The sequence below is a fragment of the Nasonia vitripennis genome, chromosome 1 (genome assembly GCF_009193385.2).
Source record: "Nasonia vitripennis strain AsymCx chromosome 1, Nvit_psr_1.1, whole genome shotgun sequence".
Classification (NCBI taxonomy): domain Eukaryota; kingdom Metazoa; phylum Arthropoda; class Insecta; order Hymenoptera; family Pteromalidae; genus Nasonia; species Nasonia vitripennis.
Window position 1 is genome coordinate 5,943,118 of NC_045757.1, and position 17,585 is coordinate 5,960,702.

The 17,585-nt window shown below is 44.1% G+C and overlaps 5 protein-coding genes across 17 annotated transcripts; 3 read left to right on the forward strand and 2 right to left on the reverse strand.

The window, feature by feature from the left end:
* Positions 1-1,930: 1,930 nt before the first annotated feature.
* On the forward strand, positions 1,931-4,642 carry LOC107980896 (putative ankyrin repeat protein RF_0381). Its single transcript, XM_016983979.3, has 2 exons — positions 1,931-2,048; positions 2,139-4,642. Exon 2 carries the CDS (start codon positions 2,189-2,191, stop codon positions 3,851-3,853), a length of 1,665 nt encoding a protein of 554 aa, XP_016839468.1. The 5' UTR covers positions 1,931-2,048; positions 2,139-2,188; the 3' UTR covers positions 3,854-4,642.
* On the reverse strand, positions 4,264-6,350 carry LOC100121535 (ras suppressor protein 1). 2 transcript variants are annotated; one of them, XM_001605095.6, is made up of 6 exons: positions 6,098-6,350; positions 5,786-5,836; positions 5,485-5,724; positions 5,322-5,404; positions 4,995-5,242; positions 4,264-4,899 (listed from the first exon to the last, which is right to left on the reverse strand). In XM_001605095.6, the coding sequence occupies exons 1-6, from the start codon at positions 6,249-6,251 to the stop codon at positions 4,812-4,814; spliced, it is 864 nt and encodes a 287-aa protein (XP_001605145.1). In that variant the 5' UTR covers positions 6,252-6,350; the 3' UTR covers positions 4,264-4,811. The 2 variants fall into 2 exon arrangements, with proteins under 2 accessions (XP_001605145.1, XP_016845624.1); XM_016990135.3 differs by lacking the exon at positions 4,264-4,899 and having other exon boundaries at positions 4,994-5,242.
* Positions 6,351-6,735: 385 nt separating this feature from the next.
* On the forward strand, positions 6,736-9,488 carry Thoc4 (THO complex 4). 3 transcript variants are annotated; one of them, XM_008215153.3, is made up of 3 exons: positions 6,736-6,891; positions 7,486-8,092; positions 8,181-9,488. In XM_008215153.3, the coding sequence occupies exons 2-3, from the start codon at positions 7,613-7,615 to the stop codon at positions 8,511-8,513; spliced, it is 813 nt and encodes a 270-aa protein (XP_008213375.1). In that variant the 5' UTR covers positions 6,736-6,891; positions 7,486-7,612; the 3' UTR covers positions 8,514-9,488. The 3 variants fall into 3 exon arrangements, with proteins under 3 accessions (XP_008213375.1, XP_016844079.1, NP_001123294.1); XM_016988590.3 differs by lacking the exon at positions 6,736-6,891 and adding an exon at positions 7,173-7,305 and having other exon boundaries at positions 8,181-9,480; NM_001129822.1 differs by lacking the exon at positions 6,736-6,891 and having other exon boundaries at positions 7,613-8,092.
* Iars2 (isoleucyl-tRNA synthetase 2, mitochondrial) lies at positions 9,439-14,186 on the forward strand. Of its 2 annotated transcripts, XR_512827.4 has the most exons (16): positions 9,439-10,135; positions 10,210-10,332; positions 10,404-10,563; positions 10,646-10,850; positions 10,926-11,230; positions 11,308-11,474; positions 11,558-11,794; positions 11,871-12,043; positions 12,110-12,248; positions 12,318-12,475; positions 12,543-12,686; positions 12,774-12,993; positions 13,063-13,315; positions 13,401-13,582; positions 13,662-13,947; positions 14,018-14,186. XR_512827.4 is itself a non-coding variant. In NM_001129821.1 (15 exons), exons 1-15 carry the CDS (start codon positions 9,932-9,934, stop codon positions 13,872-13,874), a joined length of 2,883 nt encoding a protein of 960 aa, NP_001123293.1. In that variant the 3' UTR covers positions 13,875-13,972. The 2 variants fall into 2 exon arrangements, 1 of the variants encoding a protein (NP_001123293.1); NM_001129821.1 differs by lacking the exon at positions 14,018-14,186 and having other exon boundaries at positions 9,932-10,135; positions 13,662-13,972.
* LOC100678629 (SH3 domain-containing protein 21) lies at positions 13,983-17,571 on the reverse strand. Of its 9 annotated transcripts, none has more exons than XM_032601521.1 (4): positions 17,234-17,571; positions 15,745-15,913; positions 14,982-15,671; positions 13,983-14,893 (listed from the first exon to the last, which is right to left on the reverse strand). In XM_032601521.1, exons 2-4 carry the CDS (start codon positions 15,811-15,813, stop codon positions 14,231-14,233), a joined length of 1,422 nt encoding a protein of 473 aa, XP_032457412.1. In that variant the 5' UTR covers positions 15,814-15,913; positions 17,234-17,571; the 3' UTR covers positions 13,983-14,230. The 9 variants fall into 9 exon arrangements, with proteins under 9 accessions (XP_032457412.1, XP_032457410.1, XP_031778147.1 ...); XM_032601519.1 differs by having other exon boundaries at positions 14,958-15,671; XM_031922287.1 differs by lacking the exon at positions 17,234-17,571 and adding an exon at positions 17,013-17,218.
* Between the last annotated feature and the right edge of the window lie 14 nt (positions 17,572-17,585).

Sequence of the window (17,585 nt, forward strand, 5' to 3'; positions counted from 1 at the left end):
GCTATGTCGAGTACTGAAACTCGCCGTGAGAGGGGTACGGGGATTTTAATTTAAAATTAAATCATCCCTGTCGCCCGCCTTTCTCCGCTGTGCCGTGTACGGAAACTCGCAGTGCTAGCGGTTGGTGGATTTTAGATTCACATATAATTATACCTCTCGCCCGCCTTACTCCATTGTGTCGAGTACGTAAACTCGCAGTGCATGGGGATAGATGGGTTTGTGAGGAGTTTTTATAAATAAATTATTGAGCTCGGGGAGCGTGGTGTAGTTAGGTTTAAGCACTTTAGTTTTTGATTTATACTCGCTTCGCACACCTTCCTCCTATGTGCCGAGGTGTTGTTTAAATAAATTATACTGATCGCGGGGAGCATAAGGTAGCTGGGTTTAAGCGCTTTGATTTTATACTCGCTTCGCTCGCCTTTCTTCGATGAGCCAAAATGTAGTTTCACAATACGAGTTATGCAGTAATTCGCATCGATAAAGTTGTTTAAACAAATCATTTTGCAAATCTGATATCCGATTCGTAATCAGCGACCCCAAAACCCCCTTAGAGTACATAGGTTGAAGCGTAATTAAAATATTTTACAATTCCAGTATATAGTGTAAAAGGGGCTTTATCGTTTAATTCATATTGTTGTTCAAACGTTTAAAAATTTTAAAATTACAACGTAAAATTTGATGTGGGATTTAATGCAATTATTTTTAACGAGGATAAAGATATTGGCTAAGAAAATATTTTTTTAAAAACGTCGGCATATCGAAGGGAGGCGAGCCAGAGAGAGAGAGAGAGAGAGAGAGAGAGAGAGAGAAAGAGAGAGAGAGAGAGAGAGAGAGAGAGAGAGAGAGAGAGAGCATAATATTAACTAAGATGGTAATATCATCTATCAAACTTTGACCTTTGGGTAAAACCAAAACTCTATTTGTGTGAGGTTGTTATAGGTCTAGAAATTTTGGTTTTTGATGCTACTTTCACGCTCGCTCGCCTCTTTTTGATATGGCGACGTATTTGAAATAATATTTTACGACTCAAACTCTCACTGAATGGGGTAGGTGGGTTTAAGGATTTTAGATTTTAATCTCACCCTTGCGCTCGCTCACCTTCCTTCAACGTGCAGAAATATTTAAATATTTAATTTGATTTTTGCGTGGGCTAATATTTTTGTTTTATGTTAGCAACTTGCTGTGTCTGGTGTGGATGGTTTTAGGAGATTTAAGTTTAGTATTATTTTTTCATTTGCATCTCGCTGGTCGCGGCGAGTTGGGCGACGAAGATGAATTTGCTAATGTACATCTATACATGCGCAGTGCGTGTATACGTATCACATGCATCAAAAGCGTGCCCGCAGTCCGCGCGTGGGCAAGTATATAGATATACATAATTTAACGCGAGTTGGGTCTGGCAACCAAGACGCCCTCTGGGTTGAGCTTGCGTGTCAACATTCCTAATTTCTGCGGCATATTGTAAATCCAAAATTGTGACATTTCAAGCGTGTTGTAGCTGTTTATCAACTCTTGTTCCCATCTTTAATTAACTCCTAATCCTCGAATTTTCTCCCGTCCGAAAAAATTGTGCAAAGCGCACGAATTTCTTGAGGCGCGTACTCATAGGTCAGTCGATTTTGTCTAAATAAGACCGCAGTGCTGAAATAAAAATTCTCCACGGCTTGAAGATAACTAAAAAGTCAACGCTAATTCGTCGACCGTTCGATCTTCATTCTTTGCTTAAAATAGTGCAAAAAAAGCTCAGAACGAAGCTATAAAGAAAGCGCTGCGTACAGTTTAATATACTGTATCTGTAGCTGTTCATGCCCAATTCCAATGCGCCCCACAGTTATGTTGGTGCACATTTGCGTACATTTGTCTACCTGATGGACGGTTCGAGACGTATACCTGCGTTAATAACGGGGGAGGGTGAAGTCTGTGGGCGGAGCATTAGTGCAAGTAAAGCTGAAGCACTTGGCCATTATATTCCCCCGGTTTCACCAGTTTGACGACGTCTTTCCTGACCATCAGATCTGCCACAGAGTAAAGTCGAAATTTCGTCTGCAGTAAGTACATACATATATTATCGTATTATCGTGTCGTGCGTATCAGAAGGTCGGCTTACAACAAACTTTCACGGCTTCGTTCCCTTACAGCAGGAAGTGCGCAACCTCATCGTCGAGCACACCCTCGGACAACACGCACCATGTCGGCCAACGACGAGGACTGCTTCGAAACGGCCTTGCACCACGCAACCAAGTATCACCACATCCACGTCGTCGCCGAGATGCTGAGAATCGGCGAGGACGTTCGCCGCAAAGACCGCCAAGGACAAACTCCGTTGCATCTAGCCGTCCTGAACAAGAGCCACCTCGACCTGGTCAGTGAGATGATACCCAATGGGCACATGCCGAGCATAATGGATTTTTACGGTTTAAGATCCATGGATATAGCTTTACGCGGGAGAGACGAGCAGTGGATTAAAAATTTCGCCACGAATCAAGATGCCCTGGTGAGCAACGGTTTCAGCAAGAGCCTCGTGAAGATGCTGCTGGCTGCCGGGGCGGACGTCAACGCCAGGGACGACTACGACCGCATGCCGCTCCAGAGCGCCGTCTACACGGGCGATCTCGAGCTCCTGGAAATTCTCCTCGAGGCCGGCGCCGATGTCAACAACCAAAACAACATGGGCACCACGGCCCTTCACGACGCCGTTCTGTGCGGAAACGAGTCGATGGTCTTCGCGCTTCTGAAGTCCGGCGCCGCGGTGGGCTTGAAGACTTTCGACGAGGGCGAAACCGCTCTGCACTGGGCTACGGCGCTCAACAGGAACAAGAGCCACAGGCGCATCATCGAGATGCTCCTGAGGTCCGGAGGCGACGTCAACCACCCGAACTTGGCTTTCTCGAAGAGGATCCCGTTCGAGCACATCCTCACGTTCGGCGACATCGACCTCATCAAGCTCTGCATCGACAGATACGGGGCGAACTTAGCTAGAATTACTCACCTCGGACACTGCACGATGATGTTCGCGGTGCACAACGAGGACCCGAGCGTGATAAACCTCCTGCTGGAGGCTGGAGTGAGTAGGAGCCCCAACGGGATCACTGCGCTGCATTACGCGTGCAGATTGATCAAAACGGAGTACGTGCAGATGCTGATCCAGAAAGGGGCCGACGTCAACGCCACCGACAACAATGGTTCGACGCCGCTGCTGTACGTCATGGCGGGCGAGGTGCCGGCAGTCTATCTGGTGGATCGACCCGACCTCGAGGAGGCCAAGGCGCCGCTGGTGCGCTTGCTGCTGAAGTCTGGCGCCGACCCGTACCAGAAGGTCGGCTTAGAACAAACTTTCACGGCTCTGGAGCTGGCACTGTACGGCTTCATTCCCGTACATCCGGAAGTGCGCAACGTCATCGTCGAGCACACCCTCGTGATCGAGGCGGGATTCGAAGATTACGTCTTCGACGAGAAGAGCCTCGAGGTGATGGGCAGCCACCCGGTGGTCGGGCCGCACTACCTCAAGTGTCGACGCGAGCTGATGGCCATGATGGAGAGGAAGATCAAGGGTACGCACGTAACGTACTTCTCCGTCATCAGCGCGCCGCTGGACGTGGTGGCGCGGTACGCGAAGAACGAGCAAGTCGTCGAGGAGTTCAAGGGTCGCGATTTTAGCGAGGATTATCCGGTTTACGCATCGCGCTTGACCGATAAATACAACGCTGCCGTTGATAGACGGGAGAGAAACGAACGCGCCTACGCGACATTGAGCGAGTCTTTGCCGATTACCGATCCGAAGCACTTGATTATCGAGAAGATCTGCGAATACTTGGACGACGAGGAGATCGAGTTACTGGCTAATTATGTATGATATCGCGATACTTGTATTGAAAAAACAATCGGACGATTATCATTTATAAGATGAAGATTTTTCATTTATGAATATCAAGAGCGAAGATATACTTAATATGAAGTTAAAACAAAATATTTTTATTTTGGAAATAACATGATTCATACATTGTGTCCAGATTAATTTACAATTATTAGAGATTTTTTATGGATAAAGAACATATTAATGTAACTAAAATCAAAATAATTACTCACGTATAAATAGTAGTGAGTTGATTTGTTAAAAATAACATAATTCATATATGTTCAAGATTAATTTACAATTATTAGAGATGCATCTATAAGTTCTATTGTAGGCATTTAATATGGATAAAGAACATATTAATGTAGCTAAAATCAAAAATAAAACAAAAATAATTACTTACGTATAAATAGTAGTAAGTTCATTTATTAAAAATAACATAATTCATATATGTTCAAGATTAATTTACAATTATTAGAGATACATCTATAAGTTGTATTGTATTTTATGAATACAGAACAAAGATATAATAATATGTAGTTAAAATAAAATATTTATACTTTCGTTTAAATAGAAGTAAATTGATTTATTAAAAATAACATAATATAAAGAGATGCAAGTTCTATTGTAGGCACGTTCACATGGTTATTACTCATACGATTAAATATTAACGGCGACGTTATAGGTCTACAATGTATAGTATAAAAAATCTTACAAGCCTGCGTATAAATTGTATACAATGTTAATTTGCATTTTCTACACGTACATATGTAAAAGTCGTAGATAAAATAATAAATACATAGAAAATACTAAGTAGTAAGGCACGATTAAAATCTTAACATTCACATTCATTCTTCTTTCGAATAAAATTTGTATCTTCAACGAGAGACTCTGGCAGTGTAAGCATGTAACATTAGTCATTGGCATTTCAATCGGAGTCCACGGCCGCTTATACTCCTCAACGAGCTCGCGATAACTTTTTGCTCTTCTTTTCACCATCGATCGGCAGTGGCGGCCCTTTCGCTGCTTGGTGTCTGTTGTACACGCTGAAAATAAATAATAGAAAATAAATAAAACTTTTTACCTACAACACACATTGACTTTCTTCCTTTATTTTTCAATAAAAATTAAGTTTCCTTACTATTTGTAAGTTTCGGAGCGCAGGTAATCCATGACGTGGGATATGCCAACCTGCAGCTGGTCACCTATCGGCGTTACCCACGGGTTGAATTCCATTTGGAAAACCGCTTTGTTGCTGACGAGATCCAAATTACCGATTTCGGGAGGTAGAACGGTAAGTCTATTTCCCTGAATGTGAAGTTCGCGCAAACGGCTTAGCTCGCCAATCTCCTTAGGCAGCTCGATCAGATCGTTGTCACGAAGGGCGAGCTACGGATCGTAAGTTCTCTTTAAATTCCACTAGATCTATAGGCAGCGAAATAATGAGTGTAGCATATAAAGAGCTTACGATTTGCAAATTCTTCAACATGCCGATCTCCGGCGGCAGATACTCGAAATCGTTATCTGACAGGTACAGGGCGCGGAGAGTTTCTGCAAGGAATCAATACGATATAATACGTGAAATAGGTGTTCTTCTTCTTCTTTAATAATAATTATTAATCGCAACGTACCCATCATAAAGAAGTTGCCCGGCAAGTTCTTCTCGTGCAGATTGTTGTAGGTCAGATCCAGCACCTCGAGCACTGGAAAAGCGCCAAAACCGCGTGGAAGTACGTTGAGCCTGTTCATTCCCACATTTAGGATCCTGAGCTTCGGCATCTGCGACAGAGAGACGGGCAACTCCGTTATGTGGTTGTCGAATAAGTTGACTATCTCCAAGTTGACTAGATTGGCTAGGCCCGGTGGAACAGCTGCAAAATCGTTCACTCTATTTTATAATAATTTTATAAAAATTAAAATAAAGTACAATACCTGTAATTTTGTTGTGGCTCAGCGTTATCCGCGTGATGTTGAACATATTAACTGCGACAAAAAAAAAAAATTAAAATTATATATAGAATTTCGCTCGATTGACAAAAAATATGACGTCACGCTCGAAAACAAACACACGTGCAGCATAGCGCGCCTGCACTCCCTCACCCGCACACGTATATAACACACACAGCGCGGCGTACTCGCGCTCTCTCCCGACAACATGCCTAATTTGGCGAGGCTCGTACGGAACAGGTCTCCGTGTAAAAAGCCCGATCGCGAGGCAGGAAAAAAAAGTAGAATCCAACTCACGTAGACCGGGCAGCTCCTCGAAGCTGGTGACGCCCTTGTCGGCGAGCTCGAGCTCGGGATTCTGAAGCTCGCGGGCCTCGTCGATGACCTTCTTGGCCTTCGACATCTTGCTCGCCGCTGGGATGCACGACACTGGGGCTTGGCCGCTGCTCATTCTAGCTTCGAGCCTCTATTTCTATTATATGCAGATGTGTACGTCGGTGTTGGTGCGACTGCGCGCGCACACACTCCACCACAACTGTCAGCTGCTGTCATACTGAGAAGCGGCGAGACTCGCGAGTCGAATTACAGCTGCCTGTTTTATCGAGCGCAATAGCGGTGCGTGGGTGGAAAGGCAGCATTCGAAACCGACAGGCGACAGATGCCAACGCTTTGTCCGAGCCTAGTTGGCGCTGCTGGTCCGTTCCGAGAGAGATTCTGTATAGGACTGTAGCGGTGCGTTTCGCCGCTTCCTCTGCTTTCCACCCCCTCCCCCCTTGCCGCGCCGCTACACTTAAATAATTATCCCGAAGAAAAAGCTCGCGAAATTTATGCGGAGAGAGCTTTTCATGCAATTTCCTAAGACAAACTCGAGGTCTAATGAGCCGGCTGTGAAAGAATCGAGGAAAAAGCGAGCCTCAAGGCCGTATTTTCAGCGAATCGAAGTATCTCCGCTCACGAGACGACATCGCAGTTTCGGCGTCGGCCGCTTCTTCTGCCGCCTCGGCGCTCATGCGCAGTCATAGACTAAGTGTCGCGTTGCTCGCGTGGGTTTTCGGCCAGTGTAGAGACGCAGCTAAGGAATCGACATTTATGTGAGTATTTCGTCACCATTTTCCCAGCGAATCTTCAAAATATCGTTGATCGAGCATCGAGCGCATTGGATTTTCACAAAATTCGAGCGGAGCTCGCGTTTCGCGCGAGTGATTTCCGAAGAAAGCACGGCATAACCTCAACGCCCCGGGAAGCGTCCGCTTTCACTCGGTTTTACGATTGCCCGTACATTTGGAGGGAAATTCATGCATCTCTGCTCTATTTCAGTGCAGGAACGCCCGATAGCACTGATATAAGTGCTTTGTTTTGTTCAAAAGTTTACGCGCGCGATCGACACACCGTATAACCTTCAACCGCGGAATCGAGGCGTCGTTCTCAGTGTTTCACAACAATAAGCAAGTCGGCTGGTCGCTGTTTGCCTTGCCATTCGCGCTCGCTACTGCAGCCATTTGGAAGTACTTAACGTTTCTCAACTGTTACATTCTGTTTCGTTCTAAAGCTACTGTAGTTTTTTTACGCGCTCGAAGCTCCGGAAAAGCCGCGTATGAATCCCGAGCTTCCGGATAAGCTTATCTTTCTCCAGCCTTTATCACGGAGATATGCGGCATCTAACAATTTATCTCCTTTGTCCTCAGGGCAAATTCGTAAACTCCAGCAAGAAACAGAAGTAGGTCCAGCAGCCTACGCTCAACCAAAGCCAACCAAATAAAAGCACTGTACAGTCGTTAGGAGCCAGTACCAGAAGTTATCACAGTCAGCAGAATGACCGCCAAGATGGAGATGAGCCTCGACGACATCATCAAGCAGAACAAAACTAGCCGTCCGCGCACGGGTGGCAAGCGCGGCGGTGGTGCCGGAGGCGCTGGTCGTAAACCCGCAGGAGGCTCGCCTAGACGCGCCCCCGCCAGCCGCGGTGGTGCCCGCAAACCAGGAGGCGGAGTTATGCGCGGCCGTAGCCGCGGAGGCATCACCAGGAGCAGCGGTCCGAGCTTCGGCCGCTCTCTGCCCAGCTACAAGCGCGAGGCCTTCCTCGGCACCAGCGCACCGCGCAGGTACGGCTCCAGCTCCGACGCCACCAAGCTGATCGTCTCGAACCTTGATTTCGGAGTCACGGATTCCGACATTCTCGAGCTCTTCAGCGAGTTCGGCCCGCTCAAACACGCTGGAGTACATTACGACAGATCTGGCCGCTCGATCGGATCCGCTGACCTGTTGTTCGAAAGGAGAGCTGATGCCATCAAGGTGAGCCTACCGAAAAGCTCGACAACTCTGGCTGTTGTCATTCGAAGGGAAAGAGATGTACATTAAAACGCGTTTATCTGGCTTGCAGGCAATGAAACAGTACAACGGTGTGCCCCTTGACGGCCGTGAAATGAACATTCAGTTGGCCACATCGGAGATCCCCGGAGTAAACCCGATCCGCGGAGGATCCAGACTGGGTAGCAGCAACAGCAACTTCAAGTCCCGGGGTTCGGCGCCAGGACGTAGCGGTCGACCTGGTCGCGGTGCCGCTGGAAACAGAACTCGCGGTGCAGCCAAGGGTGGAAAACCCGGCGGCAAACCTGGTCGCCAACCTAAGAAAGCACCACCCACAGCAGAGGAACTCGACGCTCAACTCGAGGAGTATGTGAAGAGCAAGGTGTCCAGCTCCGAGGGCGCATAGATCGTCCCGTCTCTCGCAGAGTAGAGGCCGCGTGAATGTTTAATTTGGAGTAGCGGCTGGACTGTCGTCTGATTGCGTTTTTCGATAATTCTCGACCTATACTGTAGCTCGTCAGGCGGTCCGCGTTTAGTTGAATTATTATAGGTACCTTCGGAAATTCTATGTAAGGCTCGATTCGTTCCGTTAATTATATTTATCATTCACATCTTTTGTATCTCATTGCTGCGAGAAGAAAATTGTGAGAATTTTCGATTGTCACTGCGTCGTTTGCCGGATTACCGGACGAGCTCGTTGAAGCAGAAATAAAGTTAAAGGTAGTCTTATAGCGAATGGAATGTGTATTACAGCGAAGAGTAGACATACGATAGTTTTAAAGCCGCTACGCGAGAAGTATGAATTGTCTTAAATCAACAATTTCGTAAAGAAACCTATGAAATTAATAAGATCCTTTTTTAGCATTATGTGTGTGTGTACAATTTAGATATACACGATTCTTTTTTATGTTAACTTTTACTATTAAACAGGCAGTGATTCTGTTATATCAAACGAATTTGACTTTGTACTTGTAATATTGACCTGGAAATTTGAATGAAATTTAATATCTATAGCTGATACACGATTTGAAATAAAATGATAACATTACATTCTGCGACTTTTTTATTGTAAATAAAGGACAAAAATCAAATTAGGATGTTTTTATGTTTAGAAGTGATAAAACACTTAATCTTGAATCATCATTTTCATACTGGAAAATACGTCTTTAAATGTCGCGATTGCTCTCATCTCATTGTAGAATATTCGAAACGACCTTAAAAAAAAAAGTAAAAGCATGGAATTTTCAACGATGATAATACGTTTTTACTTATTAATCTTGCGACACAATGTATATCTGGTAAAATAATATCGCAATAACATTTTTCTCGTCACATCAGTGTAAACACTTCAATAAATCACTTTAGAAAGACAACCCAAAAATTTAGCAACTTAATATTATTTTGACCACATTAAGTACACGCATGCGCTATCGGGAACTTTCCCTTATACGACCTCCAACAGTGTCCACAGTTGACAGTACTCATTATATATACTGCTCATGTATGTATGGGTATGGGTACACTATACTCTATGTGCAAAGTGGCACGTTTTCGACTTGACGTGATTTTCTTTCGCCGGCAACACTGGCCAAATATATCTCGCGACTTTTCTTATTTTCTTTGCGTGACTCGAATTCGATATGATTGTTGAAGCAATATGGATTCTGTTTCGCAGAAAATATTAGAATGAAAGACAAACTGTTGATATCAAAAATAAGAATAAGGTTAAAATTCTCCAAGATATGAGAATAGAAACTCTAAAAGTCTGTTAGATCAATTGATTAAAAATCCATTTCGTGAAAAAGTAGAAATAAACCTTCAAACATGTCGATGAGCTTGAGAACATCTTTGTGGAGAGCAAAAGCTTCTCTTTCCTCTCAAGCTCGTGTTCTCTTCAGACTTTATTCCTCCCAGCGAGAAAAGCCAGTTGAGAAGAGATACACCGATACCATTTTACTACCAAAAACAAACTTTCAGGCTAGAATAACTGGTAAAAAACGAGTTGAAATGGATAAATATTTGCAAGACGTAAGAATCATTTCGATTTTAAAGTCAAGCTTTGCTGTTATTTTGAAAAATTAATCATCGTAATTTGGTTTTAGAAATGCGGCTTTTCAGAATTATATAATTGGCAAAGGGCTAATTTAGAAGGTCCTGATTTTGTACTTCACGACGGACCTCCCTATGCCAATGGAGACCCTCATATGGGACACACGATAAACAAAGTATTTACATTTGTCTTATCTAAGAACAAATTTGACTAAGGCCTAAAATGATGGCGAATTTGTTTTTTTAGGTACTAAAAGACATAACTATTAGAAGTAAAGTGATTAAGGGTCAGAGAGTGCACTATGTTCCTGGATGGGATTGTCATGGTCTACCCATAGAGCTAAAAGCTCTTACAAGTGCTAAAAAGAGAGTTTCTGAATTAACACCTATGCAGATTCGAGCACAAGGTACGGCTATTCTTTTCTACTCAAACGTTTTTTGTTGTAAAGTTTTTATTCACATTATTCGCTAATAATTTTGCATTTCCAGCTCGTAAATTTGCAGAAGATGCTGTTAATAAGCAGAGACAAGTATTTTCTTCTTGGGGAGTTATGGCTGATTGGAAAGACAATGGCTGTTACTTCACAAATACTGTTGCTTATATAGTCAATCAATTAAATCAATTTTACAATCTGTACGAGAAGAATCTGGTATACCGAGATTTCAAGCCTGTGCATTGGTCTCCTTCATCCAGGTATGTATCCTTCATGACGTACCCTTTCCTTTTCATTATACAGCTAGTAAATTTGTGCTCTCATATACATTTCAGAACTGCACTGGCAGAAGCTGAGTTGGAATATAGAGATAATCACCAAAGTAAATGTGCAACTGTTCGACTACCTATAGTTGAGCTGCCTTCAAAGTTAGCTGCATTTCAAGGGAAGTCAATATTTGGTCTCACTTGGACAACAACTCCTTGGACTTTAGTCGCTAATCAAGCGCTAGCCTATTCTCTAGATGCTGACTACTGCTTAGCAGAGGATGACGAGGGAAATTTGTATATACTTGCAGTAGAATTACTAGAAAAGAATATTGAAAAAATTGGACAGCTTAATGTTGTTACAACGTTTTCAGGTGTGCCCTTTTTTTAATCTCAAAAGTATAATTTACAAATAAGATTAGTTATAATCTATTTTAAATACTTTGTATAGGGAATGATTTGGCTGGAGCAAAGTATTCGCATCCAATAACTGGCATCACATTACCGTTTTTACCTGGAGATCACGTAAATACTGAACAAGGTACAGGCTTAGTACATACTGCTCCTGCACACGGACAAGAAGATTTTCTCGTAGCATTAGAAAATAGTATACCTGTAGTAAGTGTTTAAAATAATTCGGTTCTGTATTAATTTGTATGCAAATCAAAATAGAAAATTTTAAAGTTGAATTTTTTTTCTAGTTATCATTGGTCGACGAAGAAGGCAAATACACAGCAGAAGCAGGCTCTGATTTTCATGGGCTCAAAGTTTTGGAGCAAGGCACGGACGCAGTGATCGCGCGAATCAATAAGAATATTCTCCATACCGAGACGATAAGTCACAGCTATCCTTATGATTGGAGGACAAAGAAGCCTATAATTGTACGTGCTAGTCATCAGTGGTTCATCGATACCAATTCTATAAAAGATCAGGCTATGGTAATACTAATGCACTTTATTGTATTTTTTCGTGAAATCAGTAGAACACAGTTTGATGACCTCTATTTCAAAACAGAAATGCATAGAGAACGTTAATATATATCCTGCGCAACACAGGACTTCATGGACCAATGCGCTGCTCACGCAATTGAAGCAAAGACCATATTGGTGTATTTCTCGCCAAAGAGTCTGGGGTACACCGATACCCGTTTTGTACTACAAAGACACTGGAAAGATTTTCATCACAAAGTAAAGTATTTAAATCTTTTCAAATATTTTTATCAACTTCAAATCTAAATTGTGACAATGTCTTAGGGAATGGATTGAGAGACTGTGTGAATTATTAGAGAAATATGGCCCCGATTGCTGGTGGGAGTTACCAGTAGAGAAACTGTTGGGTAAAAGATTATGCGCAGAACTGAATCTGTCTGGCTCGGAATTCAGAAAAGGCGATGTATGACCAGTTATTCTATTTCGAATCCAATGACTATCTACCTGTATACAGTAAGGTTTGTCTTTGTAGGATATCCTGGATATTTGGTTTGATAGCGGTATTTCGTGGTCAGCTGTACTGCCCGAAAAGAAAGCAAATCTGTACATGGAAGGGATGGATCAATTCACTGGCTGGTTCCAGTCGTCACTTTTAACGTCCGTTGCTTTGCAAGACTGTGCACCTTACCAGTAAGTAAAGATTCGTTTTTATTGAACGTTACGTGTGATTTAAAAATACATTAGCCTCGTTTCACAGAGATCTATTTGTACACGGATTCGCCGTTGACGAAAAGAACAATAAAATGTCGAAATCGCTCGGAAACGTTGTTGATCCAGAGGAGATAGTCAAAGGCGGAAAAGATATGAACAAGAAGCCAGCATACGGAGTCGATGTATTGAGGTATGTAAAAAATGAAAACTCAAACTCTTTTCTCCGAGAGTCATTAATTTAATTAAATTATACATGGTTTATCTATCTCCTGAACAGGTGGTGGGTAGCTAATCACGGAACGCAACACACGCTTGTGCCAATGAAAAATTCGTTGCTGCAGGGAAGCGCAGATACAGTCCACAAACTTCGTTTAGTTTTTAGATTTCTCTTAGGTGCCCTACACACCTATGACGAGAACAAAAATATCACCGTTGAGCCTCAGTATCACTATTTGGACAAATATATGCTCCATCAGTTGTACCATTATCATCAAGAGGTAAACTTCGTAATGTTAAAAACTAATCGATTTTTTTAAATTGAAGCTGACGACGAATGATTATTTTAGATTCAATCTCTGTATGAGAAATATCAGTATCACAACGTCAGCAAGACGGTCGTCAATTTTATAACAAACGACGTATCGGCAGTATACTGTCACATGATAAAGGATAGGATTTACTGTGAGAAAATAGATTCGCCTTACAGGTTGGGTGCTTTGGACGTCATCGGCGAAATTCTGTCAATCACCACTCGGTCCATAGCGCCTATCTTACCTCACTTGGCAGAGGAAGTCTGGCTTCATCACCCCGAAAATCTGGGTGAGTAATAAGCAATGTGAAAATTTTGAAATCAGCATTCAAAAAATATTTCTCTTTTTAAACTATTGATAATTTCATGCCGCAGCATCCGTCCCAATATTCCACACTCAGCACAGGTCTCTAGAAAGTTGGAACAATTTGGAGTATAAGGAGATTATAGAGAAAGCTCTAGATTTGAGGAGTGAAATAAACAAACTAACCAGTCAAAACACGTGGCTCTCGAAAGCTACAGTCAAGGCCAATTCTCAGGACTTTAAACTACTATCGGTAATAATTTTGCGACTTATCATAAATTCCATACAATTCGATCGCAACACTAACTGCTTTTCGTTTGCATCACACGTAGAGCCTACACAAAGATGAGACATCCTCATTATCGGAACTCTGTGATATCTGTCAAGTATCTTCGATAACGTTACTGCAAGACGATTCTTGTGACCACATGAACGTCAGTCTGGAAGACATCAAGGGTCAGCTATGCAAAAGATGCCGGCGACATCCGGAACCTGCACCCGAGGAAATTTGTGACAGATGCACCGAAGTTTTGAACGATGCGTAATCTGACCGTAATGCGATGACTGAATATGATTGATTTTTTACGTTACATAATGATTGTACATACAGGTGTAAATGTAAATAAAATTGTTTTATTAATTTAAAAGGCGAATTTTGTGTAACAAAGGTTTTATTATCCATCATCAGGTTGCATCTATTTGAAGTGGAAACGGCGTTGACTCTGTACAGCAATTAAAATTTGAACGTTTCAATCAACAAAGTGATAAGGCATAATAAATAAAATTGTATCTTGAGCGACGGACTAAGAGGAACAAAGACTTGGGGAAGTTAAAAAAATAAATAACATTGCATTATAAGTGGCTTTCGGTAACAATCAGTATAAGTCAATCGCGTGAATTTTTACTTTTTCTTCTCCGTATCGTCAGTCAACGTGATTATCTCGTCGAAAGCATCAACCAGCGATTGTTCAATACTCTTCTCGGGAAGCTTGACATCCTTCTCTGGAACTTTATCTTCCACCTTAGCTTCTTCAACTTGAAGAACTGGCTCGTGTTCTTTCTCCGAACCTTTGTGCTCTTCCTTCTTTTCTTCTTTGGGAAGCTCAGCTGCCGATGAAGATTCATGAGCTTCTGCTTCGACTACCTGCTTCTCTGGAGCTTCGTGAGCTTCTACTTCATGTACTTCCTTCTCTGGAGCTTCATGAGCTTCTACTTTAAGCGCTTCCTTCTCTGGAGCTTCATGAGCTTCTACTTCATGTACTTCCTTCTCTGGAGCTTCATGAGCCTGAACTTGAAGTACATCCTTCTCTGCTGGGGCTTCGGCCACTTCTTTCAAGTCGAGCTCTTCCTTCTGTGTAACATTCTCCACTTCGTGCTCCTTCTTCTCTACAATCTCTTCGGGTAAGTCAGTCGGTGCCGTAGTAGCTTCGGGATTAGCCCTGAATGTGAGGCTCTTCTCCAGAACCGTAGCCACCTTCTTCACGCCGCCACTGGGCAGCTCAGCCTCATCTTTGCTCTGCTCCACGTGAACCTCCACCTCCTCGACCCTTCCGTTGTCCTGCAACTAGAAACACAGTAAAACCCGTCAGCGTCGTCGTTCGATTTTCAAAAAGATAAAAAAGTCCCACCTCGAAGTCAACTCGTTTACTCACTGCAGCAGGTGACTGCGGCGGCGGCGGCGGCGGCGGCGGCGGCGGCGTCTCGCCGTCCTCGTCGTGCCTCTTTTTCAGATTGGACCTCTTGAGCGTAGCGACGAGCTCGTTCTGCAACCTGGAGCCAATGTGCTCAGCGGCTTCTTCCTCGAGCGGCGTCGTGGTCAGCGAGGACGTCACGTCGCTCGCCTTGGAGCTCGACCTGGAGAGCTTCTGACTCGGTAGAAAATCGAGCCTCGTCGGAGTCCGAGATTCGCCCTCGTAGGCGGCGATCGTCAGCGCGACCTTGCCGGTGTGTCTCAGCTGATCGGTATCGAGCGATACCGATCTGTTCATCATCTTGGGAGGATAGGTCGGCTTCTCGACCTGACCGTTCGGCTGCTGGGCAGTAGGTTTGGCGCAGGCGTTGTCACCGCTGCTGGTCGGCGGACAGCTGGGCTTCTCGACGTCGCCGTTCTTGTCGACGATGACCACTCGGTCGTCCTCGTCGACCAGGGACTCGAGAGGCTTGAACTTGCGCAGGTTCGGGAGGGTGTGGCTGTGCTTGACCGAATCGGTCGCGTCCAGGGATGCCGGACGCTCTCGGAGGACTCGTCTGGGTGGTGGTTCTCTGGCGGGCTGCTCATTGCGCAGCGTCACGTCGGAGAACAGGCCGGGCGAGATCTTGTTGATCACTCGCTTGTCGCGTTCCTGCAAGCCGATCGCCATTACGTTACTCTATAACGATCGCTGGGAAAAAAATCGGCATCGATGCGAAACTCACGCTGTAGGAACCGATCGAGAAGAAGACCTGCTTCTTCTTCGTCGGCGTTCCACCGTTGCTCTGCTCCATTCTCTCTACGTCTCTATCTTTTTTCTCGAATTTCTTCCTCTCGTTCTTGCTCACATCTCCTTGTAACGCTTAGAGTGCAGCCTTTTTCGCCTTCAGCATCCTAAAAGACAAACACTCGATTTATACACATCTGCACTCGCGAATAGTGCCATTGCCGTCGTCCGCATTTTATCCTCTATCTCTCGCGGAAAAAAAATAAGTCCGCATACGCGGGATATAATCCTGGGAACATATAGACACGACGGCAACAATGCATAGCAGTACTGGTGCAGTATACATAAACTAGCTCTCACGAGGATGCGTCTCGGCTTACGTAAGTTCTATTAATTTTTCCCGAGCGTACATACGTACGTATATACACGCACGTACATGTCACTCATCGCGCTCATACCTGTTTTCGCCGAGTACTAATCGCGCGCGGCTTTCTTCGTCGATATATGTACAAACGCGCTGCGGCGTATTGCACAATAATACGCTCGAAAAATTTTCCCGAAGCTCCGGCGATGCAGTAAAATTCGAGGAAAATTCGAAACCATCGGCGTCACGTGAAACTACGATTGGTAAAGCGGCGTTAATTAAGCCGCGCGCGCGCATCAATGAAGCGATTTCGGCGGTTACGCGCGAACCGTGTACTGTGTGTTTAATGTACGTGATCTCGAGCGTCGCGGAGTCAGGTGATTAGACGAGATAAGCCGTTTCTGTAATAAGGCGTGTGATGTATATAAAATATACACGCGATTCAATTCGCTTTATACTTCGTATCGAATTTTACTGCCGATCCTCGCGAGCGCGCAGCTTATCGTCTTATTCTCTGCACTCGCGCTCGTCGCGATTAATCAGTTACAATAAACCGCGACGAGGAAGATTATAGGAAGAATAAAAAATACAATTTTTTCCTGTCTTCCGCGTAGCTATAGTTTATTACGTAACGCCGCGGACAACTCGCGAATAAACACACACGTGTTATGTGCACACTCTAAAAACTCACGGCGACGCTTAACACCTCCCACGCACTGTACAGGCGACAGTAGTAATATAATAACGGCACAGAGGGACGATCGTACAACACACACGGACACAAAGGCTTATACAGTAGCACAATAGCGTTGGGTAGTCTACCGTGAATTATTGTACGAGCGATGTAACGAAAAAAAAAGAATAATAAAAGAACGGAGAGAGAGAGAGAGGAGCACACATACACTCGCGTGTGGACAGGAGGAGGAGCAGCGCGCGACTGACTCGCGTTATCGCAAGAGCGGCGCAGCGCGCAGAGAGAACGGCAGGTGTACAAGCGATAAGCGGCTGTGCTGTGCAGAGAGCTACTCTGACTTTTATTCCGGATTATTTCCCCTCTGACCTGCGATGACGATTTGTTTATGCACGGATGAGTCGGAATTTGCATGAGATGTACTTAGCTTACCCTTTACTTCACTATGAATGTATAGCGCAGTTGTATAGGTCGAAAGAAAGACGTGGAGCGATTAGACGTTGGCTGACATACTGATGTGTGAATCAGGCCAACTCTGCATATAATATTGTATGTCGCGTATCGCGATAAATCAGTGTTATCTCTCTCTCTCTCTCTCTCTCTCTCTCTCTCGCTCGCTCGGACTGATAAAATACAATATCGGATTGTGAGAAAACAAGAAATTATTGTGATAATGCGAGCCACCGGTGTGTACAAAGTTACACGTATATGCACAATAGAAATAATGAAAAATCAAAGTTATCGTGGAGTACAATAACGTATATGCGGGTGTGTTTGGTTCTTA